At 37.4% G+C, this 9,108-nt stretch overlaps 1 protein-coding gene across 1 annotated transcript; it reads right to left on the bottom strand.

Moving 5' to 3' along the window:
- LOC129088635 (UDP-N-acetylglucosamine/UDP-glucose/GDP-mannose transporter-like) lies at positions 1–8,874 on the bottom strand. The gene is made up of 12 exons (XM_054595973.1): positions 8,711–8,874; positions 8,549–8,582; positions 7,072–7,158; positions 6,920–6,987; positions 5,709–5,780; positions 5,475–5,543; positions 5,117–5,219; positions 4,349–4,441; positions 3,613–3,680; positions 3,277–3,355; positions 3,101–3,183; positions 1–328 (listed from the first exon to the last, which is right to left on the bottom strand). The coding sequence occupies exons 1-12, from the start codon at positions 8,818–8,820 to the stop codon at positions 223–225; spliced, it is 972 nt and encodes a 323-aa protein (XP_054451948.1). The 5' UTR covers positions 8,821–8,874; the 3' UTR covers positions 1–222.
- Positions 8,875–9,108: the final 234 nt, after the last annotated feature.

Raw genomic sequence — 9,108 nt, forward strand, 5'->3', positions numbered from 1 at the left:
AAAAAAAAAAAAAAAAAAACACAGACCCACAATCCCTCTGGAGGAGAGTCAGGGTGACGGTGTGGATCCATTTTCACACAAACAGAGAAAGAAGTTTTCCACCAAAAACACCGTTCCCATCATCCCCCAGCTTCTGATGCTAAAATACTGCATAAATAAAAGTTGTACGAAAAATAGAGTTTTCTCGTTCATCAGCATTAAAAAAATAAAATCCAGTGTCTGTCATACAACCACCTTGCCCTTGATGTCCAGCTTGGTGTTTTCACTGGTTTTGATGGACTGCTCCTCTGTGAGGGTGATGTAGGAGTAAACCAGGCTGCCCGCAATACTGCAACAACACAGACAGACACCAGGTGTAAGAATACAAACACGTCACACAAAAAAGACAATGTTGGCATTTAATGTGATCTTCTGAAATGCTGGATTTTCAACATCAGGTTTTTTGGATTAAAGTGAGAGACAAAATATGGGAGCCCTTTTCTATTAGTAAAAGAAAAGTCCAAGATGTTAACGTTACCCTTGATGGATAAAATAAGATCCTTTGAATCATTATGACATGACTTTCTTGAAATAAACACTTCTAAATATCTCAAAATAAAGACACTTTCTCAAAATAATGAGTTAGTATTGCAAAATAACATTTCAATATCATGAAAAAGGATCTTAAAATCACTAGAAACTCTCAAAATAATAACTCAAAATTACTTAATATCTCAAAATAATAAGAAATCATCTCAATATAATTAGAAAATGTCAATATAATTACTTATTGTCTCAATATAGTATTGCAAAATAATGACATAGTATCTCAAAATAACGAGAAACTTTCTGAAAATAATTATAAACCATCTACATAATACCTCTTTGTATCTCAAAATGACAAGAAACTTTTTCTCAAAATAAAACATTTACAGTTACATAATAATGTTTTTGGGAAATTTGAGAAAGTTCCTCAAGATATTGAGAAACCAAGTCATTATTCCGAGGTAGTTTCTCACCATGATGAATTACACAATCTTTTTTTTCCCGTCACATTAGCAACAAAAACACTTCCATCTGATGGATGCAAAATAAGACTTTTGTTTCCTTCAGCCTAAAGGTAAACATGATGCAGCAAGTCATAACATTTCCAGACAAGAACCATCCTGCACATATTCAGTCCTGGAGCTTATTGGCACATCAGTATCATTGATATCTGTGCCAGCCATTTCCCTTAACTCAAAACAGACAAACATTTAGGAGTCAACAGTAGCGGACCGTCTCTTACTATCTCAGTGGTTCATAACCAAAAATGAGAACAATCTTCAAGCTAATAAGCTACATGCATAAAGAGCTATGGGGCAAACCAAAGTTCCTAACTGACAAATTTGATACGACTCCATCCAATCACTGTTGAGATATTAGAGCAGAGCTTTTCACAAGGAAATGGAGGGTCAGGGGTCATATATACAGTGGGTACGGAAAGTATTCAGACCCCTTTAAATTTTTCACTCTTTGTTTCATTGCAGCCATTTGCTAAAATCGAAAAAGTTCATTTTTTTTCGCATTAATGTACACTCAGCAACCCATCTTGACAGAAAAAAACTGAAATGTAGAAATTTTTGCAAATTTATTAAAAAAGAAAAACTGAAATATCACATGGTCATAAGTATTCAGACCCTTTGCTGTGACACTCATATTTAACTCACATGCTGTCCATTTCTTCTGATCCTCCTTGAGATGGTTCTACTCCTTCATTGGAGTCCAGCTGTGTTTAATTAAACTGATTGGACTTGATTAGGAAAGGCACACACCTGTCTATATAAGACCTTACAGCTCACAGTGCATGTCAGAACAAATGAGAATCATGAGGTCGAAGGAACTGCCCAAGGAGCTCAGAGACAGAATTGTGGCAAGGCACAGATCTGGCCAAGGTTACAAAAGAATTTCTGCAGCACTCAAGGTTCCTAAGAGCACAGTGGCCTCCATAATCCTTAAATCCAGGTGTGAGAAACTTGTTGCATCATTCCCAAGAAGACTCATGGCTGTACTAGCTCAAAAGGGTGCTTCTACTCAATACTGAGCAAAGGGTCTGAATACTTATGACCATGTGATATTTCAGTTTTTCTTTTTTAATAAATTTGCAAAAATTTCTACATTTCTGGTTTTTTCTGTCAAGATGGGTTGCTGAGTGTACATTAATGCGAAAAAAAAAATGAACTTTTTCGATTTTAGCAAATGGCTGCAATGAAACAAAGAGTGAAAAATTTAAAGGGGTCTGAATACTTTCCGTACCCACTGTATATATATAAAGATAATGAATTAGGTCAGTAAGCCAATAAACATCTGCGTTGGGTATTTTGAAAACACTTTCAGTGGAATGATAAAAGCTTACTGCACGATCATCAAGTTATAACCACTGGTGTTTTCATAAGCAACTCTTCTTAATGAGGATTTTCCCGTCTGTGCAATCAAAACAATTCTTAATGTGCTTTATCATCAATTATTTTTCTTTCATAAATAACACCGAGGACAACTCTCCACAACCTCGGCAGGACACAACCTCTCAGCTGCACACACACACACACACACACACACACACACACACACACACACAAAGTTTATTTCTTTTTCAGATTGTTCACTTTGGTCATGATCTTTTTCCCCTGGCAGAGTTGACACTGTTCTATCAGTGTGTTCCAACAGTGTACAGCTAAAAGTTTCCGGGTGGAGCTCGGGAACACCCAAAAGTTTTTTTGTTTTTTTCTTTAGCGGTAAAACTAAACTGACTATGATGGAACAAATAATTCACTTTTGACAGACATCCTTCTGCAGATGGAGCTCTGCTAGCCATGTTCACTGAACTTAAATGACCATTCAGCGGTTTGGCCGGCAGCCAGCACCTAAGGAAAGCTCTGAAGGTTCCTTCTCATGTATATAAATAACATACCGTACTCAACCTGTTGTGTGATTATACAATTCAAAATGTATGTCTTGTCCTTGGATGACAGATTGGAGAGGGTTTTTGTTGGAGGAACATTCTGTACACGGCCCCAAGACAAAATCTATTCATCTATGACTACACACATTTCAGCATGAATGAGAGATTAACATTTTATACCTGATATTCAAACCGATGAAGTTGGTCCAAGAGAAAATGTAGTCTCCACTGAACACCATCCCGATGTACGTCACCAGGACATTCTGCAAAAATGGAGAAAATATGATTTAAACTAATGAAGATGTTCTTCTTTTAGTGCATTTCGCTTTTACTCAACTCATAAATCTTTAGTTTACCTTGATGCAGCCCACGATGGTAGTTGTTAACGCAGAGTTGTATTGTGTACAGAGCACAGTGGAATACATCAGAACAAACCTGCAAAAACAACCATGTCATCATATCACCCATGACTCAACACAAGTTGGAGCACGAAGTCAAGATTTCACAACGTTAATGCAACGTGGTAGACAAAGGGTCATTGTGAGCTTTACACACACACGTCAGGCTATGACCCAGAATCTAGATTTCCCTGATAAAATAGTGTTACCACCAATATCTGGTACAATCCAGATGTTCAACTCTGGCACAAAATGCATGCACGTCACACAGAAAGCAGTGGCCTGTATTCTTACCCCATGATGCAAGAGAGGATGAAGAGGGAGAGGAAAAACATATCCGACCAACCATCATATTCCACAGCCTGAGACGGGAAGAAAAGCATAAGAAACGTCAGAATGATCCGAGTGAAAACATACAAAACACATAAAATAACTGATATACAAGCAAATATGTGTTTTAAATCATTTCAGTTCAAAATATTTGTTTAGTAAAAAATACAAGCAACTCCTTGTGGACGTGTTTGCCGTTCATTGGAAGACAGGAAATACAGATTAACTGAGTTTTTGATCACATTTAAGGAAGCTGGTGGCAAGATAGGACTAACATTAAGGTACTTAAAAATGCTGCACAGAGTTTCTCATAGCTCTTAAAGTTAGAAGTCTGAGTTTGTTCAGTCAAAGGGGGCTGTAGGCGCTGCTGTAATAACTCCACTAGGTGCATAATAGCAGCTTTGTGCCTCTCTGGCTGCTGGGCCCCAGCTGGGCAAACCAGAAGGTCTCTGCCAACAATGACCAGCTAACAGACAGCCCAAGTTTACAGCCCACACCCAATGCTGACACACATGTGTGCACTCACTTCAATTTGGGATTAAATCTAGTTAATAACTGATCAGCAGAAAGAAAGTTTATAGTTTAATGACACAAATCTTGCATGAAATAGGATGTTTGGAGGTTTCATGGAATTAAATAAGAACTAAAGCTTATAAAAAAAAAAGATTTAAAAAAAATACAGAAGAGTCAAACTCCTCACCTTCTGCATATCTCCAGTCACATGAGCCAACAGTATGGTGGGGATGATCATAAATAATGCATTATAATACAGCAATCCATATTTCCCCAGCTCCTGTGAGAAAGAGCACAGAAACAGATGGGCAGGGCGCAACAGGAACATGAAAAAAAGGAAAAACGGAGCCAGAACAGAGAGGGTTATTCACAAATCTTTCGGTGCATTCCTCACTAACTAGCATACAGATGTCGTGCAGCACAGCCAGCACGCTGCACCACCTAGAACTGTCCTCCATCTTTCACTCCTCACAATATTATCACTCACTCACTCACTCACACTCAACTATCTGTCTTGTGCCATATTAACAGGTCGTGCTCTACAGACATCACAGACTAAAATTGGATCCAGTTCAGCATCTGCTGTAACGTGAGAGCAGAGCAGTCTGCTCATGTGACATAAAAGCGACTAAAACAAGCTACAAGCCTTTTCAGACTCAACAGCCAAACTGTAATTAACATTAAGAGTTTAAAATAATGCAAGAAAACATCCAAAAAGAAATGGAAAAGCAGCACAAATAATACTTTCTCTACAAAAATGGATATAAACAGTGATAATCGAATCAACTTGGTGGGGAATTAACAGAACAAGCTCATGGTGTTTGTGTACACAGAGTAGCTTTGAGCCAGACACTCCAGGACAGTTTAGGTTCTCAACATTCAACATTCAGCTCAACGCCAAAAACAGCACCGGCCCAACAATGGCGACCATTCATCATATGGCGCTGCCACATACCTTTGCATCTAACTTTTGCTTCACATAGGCTCCGTTGGCTGCAGTCAACACGTCGTTCATGAGAATGAACACGTAGCCCTGCAGGTCAAACGACAAGTCGGCACTGCCAAACAGAGATGAGAGAAAACGTTAGAAAGTGTAGGGGGAAGGAAATAAGTGTTCTGTCACAAACGACTTAGCTTAAGGCATGCTTAGTTTCAGCAGGACTCCTTTTACTACAGATATACAACATGTGTCTAATGACCACGAGGACAATATCACTTAAGTGTGGACATATATCAGAGCAGGACAACCCTTTGTAGTGAAGGTAATTCTGGTCTGGTTAACGACGGGGACACCTGGATGCAGCAGGACTTACCTTGCGGCTATAAACGCCCCGAGGATCATTGTAAAGACTGTCAGCTGGACCGGTCTGGAGAATTTCTTCCTGCCAAAGGTCAAAGACAGCAAAGCAATGAAATTCTATCTGGCTGCAAATTAAAAAGCCTCCAGTACAGTACAAAGAGGAGGGCTTGGTGTCCCACTGGGTAAAAAAGGATCAGTGAATGACTGAGGAGAAATGGGTCATCTTTCATTGGTGTTTTTATCTTACTTGAGCAGGAATCCCTCAGCCAGCATTGTGAATAAGATGGAGAACCTCCTGAGGACAGTAAACATCGGCAGACTGGTGGAAGAGGAAACAATGGTTTTAACTGGGCCAAACATCACCAGACAATGATCTTTCATTGAGTCAGTTCAAACCTTTTAACTCAGGGTCAGGTATAAAGCAGCCTAAAACAATAAAGGACTGGGAGACATTGTTAAGGAAGACAGTATCAACTTTAGGAAGCCGAGGCCATCCTCTGTTTGAGGCATTTGATCTTCTCCCTTAGGGCTGAAGGAACGAGCTTCCCAGGATAAAGTGCAATAGATTTAAATTCTCAGTTGTCCCTTTATTGTTGTAGAGCAGGGCTCAACAGTAAGGGTTGCCAGGTTGACATTTGCAATCATTTTTGCCAACAATTGGCAACAAATTCTTGGCCTAAATGGCAACCGCTTTTAAAGGACAGCAAACAGCAAAATGTAAGACCCCAAAATAAGTACATTGAAAAAACGTTTGCATTACTGAAACTTCAATATTCCCGTTACCGTCATAACCAGTCACCGCTGCACACGTGTTGGAGCGTTGACTCGCGTGCACACAGGCATCGGTTTCAGAGGACATGGAGAAACAAACTTTGTTGTTTTAATGTGGGTGTGAAAAGTTCTTGCTATTTCACTAGTTCAACGTAGCACATCCTAGAGAACCACGGGGGTTAAAAAGCACCAGACCTATAAGTAACCCGAGCAGGAAGCCTAACGACATGATGAGGTGGAGGCTGTAAGAGCTGGCACACCCACTGACTGTCCAATGAACACCGCCAGCCTTAAGACTTTCATTATAAAGCTGACCTATAACTGCATGGCATCTTAAATACTCAAAATATAAAGCTGACTAAAAATGGCAACCATATTTTAACCTTGGGTAACCAGAAGCCGAAGCCTGGTTGCCACCATGGTAACCATTTTTAAAAGTAACTGGTGACCCTTGTGCTGTTGTGTGTGTGTGTGTGTACCGCCATTGAGTGCGTTTACTTGGTTATGAATAACCCTTTTATGAAGCTTAAACGGGTTATTCATGTCCATTTAAACACACTCTGTGTTTATCTGCGCTCTGCTGGAAGCTGGATTTCCACCAAAGGGGGAAAAAAAAGAACTGAACGAGCTCATAATGAGCTCAACCGTCATTCGGCCTGTAAAAAAAGTTTACAGATGAGGACTCACTTCAGCCTTTTGGTTCCAAACAGACCAGTGATTTGATTCCCCACATAGAGGAAAGGCAGAGGGAACGTCTGAGGGGGGAAAAAACACAGATTTACAAACTGCTCCTGGTGAATGGGAAGTCGTTTTATAGATGGATGAACAGGTGATCTCACCTTGCGAGGTATGCTCTCGTCGCAGTCTGGGAAGGTGATCACCCTCGAAGCCTTTCCCACCCACAGCACGACCACTGTGGCAAACATCTGCACACACACATTTAAGATATGATAAAATAAGATAATCCTTTATTACTCCCGCAGCAGGGACATTTACAGGATTACAGCAGCATAGAGGATAGTGCAAACAAGAGACATAGTAAAAAAACAAGTATTATAAATAAGCAAATGAGCAATAAAAACAGTAAAGAATCCACAATAACTGAAATATTATATATACAGACAGAATAACTATTATTGCATTTATATTCTATTCAATGATATTACATTGCTGCCTTATACTACATATGATATAATGACATATCATGCTCTATATTACTACTATAATACAGCACCTTATTCTTTGTAAAAAAAAAACTAAAAAAACCAAGATAAAAATAAGTATTATAAATAAGCAAATGAGCAATAAAAAAGAATAAAGTATTATTAATCCACAATAAGTATTATTAATAAGCAAATGAGCAATAAAAACAGTAAAGAATCCACAATAAGCAATGTAAAAATCCACAATAAGTATATAAATAAGCAAATGAGCAATAAAAGAATTATTATAACTATTATACAGACAGAATAACTATTATTGCATTTATATTCTATTTAATATTACATTGCTGCCTTATACTACATGAGTATATAGTTATATATTAATGCTATAATACATAAATACACAAATATTATTTTAAAATAAGATAAAAATAAGTATTATAAATAAGCAAATGAGCAATAAAAAAAACAGTAAAGAATCCATTTCATGAGAAAATGACGTTCATCCCCATCATTTAGGAATTATTTTTTTATTATTATTTTTTAATAGTTAAAAAGTGTTTAATATAGTTAAAGTGTTTAATATAATTAAAAAGTGTTTAATATAGTTAAAAAAGTGTTTAATATAATTAAAAAGTGTTTAATATAGTTAAAAAATGTTTAATATAGTTAAATGTGTTTAATATAGTTAAAAAGTGTTTAATATAATTAAAAAGTGTTTAATATAGTTAAATGTGTTTAATATAGTTAAAAAAGTGTTTAATATAGTTAAAAAAGTGTTTAATATAATTAAAAAAGTGTTTAATATAGTTAAAAAGTGTTTAATATAATTAAAAAGTGTTTAATATAGTTAAAAGTGTTTAATAATAGTGTTTAATTAAAAAGTGTTTAAAGTGTTTAATATAGTTAAAAACTGTTTAATATAAAAAGCGTTTAATATAGTTAAAAAAGTGTTTAATATAGTTAAAAGTGTTTAATATAGTTAAAAAGTGTTTAAAGTGTTTAATATAATTAAAAAGTGTTTAATATAGTTACAAAGTGTTTAATATAATTAAAAAAGTGTTTAATATAGTTAAAAAGTGTTTAATATAGTTAAAAAGTGTTTAAAGTGTTTAATATAGTTAAAAAGTGGAGTGAAAAGCATTTATCTCACCTGTCCAATCCCGACACATATTGAAGAAGGGAACCTGTAACAGCAGAGGGTGAGTGTCGGTTATTCCCAGCGCACGTAAACGCACCGCGCCGTACAACGTTAAAGCATGCTAACGCTGAGCTAACACGCTAGCTTCCCCTTTAAACATGTGACAGCCGCTACCTGTAGTTGGTGAGGACGCTCTTGTTCACCACGACGATCAGAAACGAGCTCAGGCCGTAGAACCCGGCGGCGAACAGCTTCATGAACAGCGGCAGAGGTTTGTCGGCCATCCCCGACGCGTTCTCACTCCGCTCTGCGCGTCGGCATCACTCCGCAGGCTCTCACTCTCACACATCCCCGGCGCTGAACGCAGACACACGGGCGCATGCGCAGAGCCACTGGGGGCGTTGAGGCTCCATAAATGCCGGTTGGAAATCTGAACATCAAGGAGTTTTAGTCGTTTTGTTTCATACTTAGATGATTAAATCACAGTGTTTTTTTGGTTTTTCTTACTTTTAAACTTAGGATAAATCATTCCAGTAATTATTTTTTACAATATTTGTTATTTTAAAGGAGTT

Source organism: Anoplopoma fimbria, unplaced genomic scaffold (genome assembly GCF_027596085.1).
Source record: "Anoplopoma fimbria isolate UVic2021 breed Golden Eagle Sablefish unplaced genomic scaffold, Afim_UVic_2022 Un_contig_13718_pilon_pilon, whole genome shotgun sequence".
Classification (NCBI taxonomy): Eukaryota; Metazoa; Chordata; class Actinopteri; order Perciformes; family Anoplopomatidae; genus Anoplopoma; species Anoplopoma fimbria.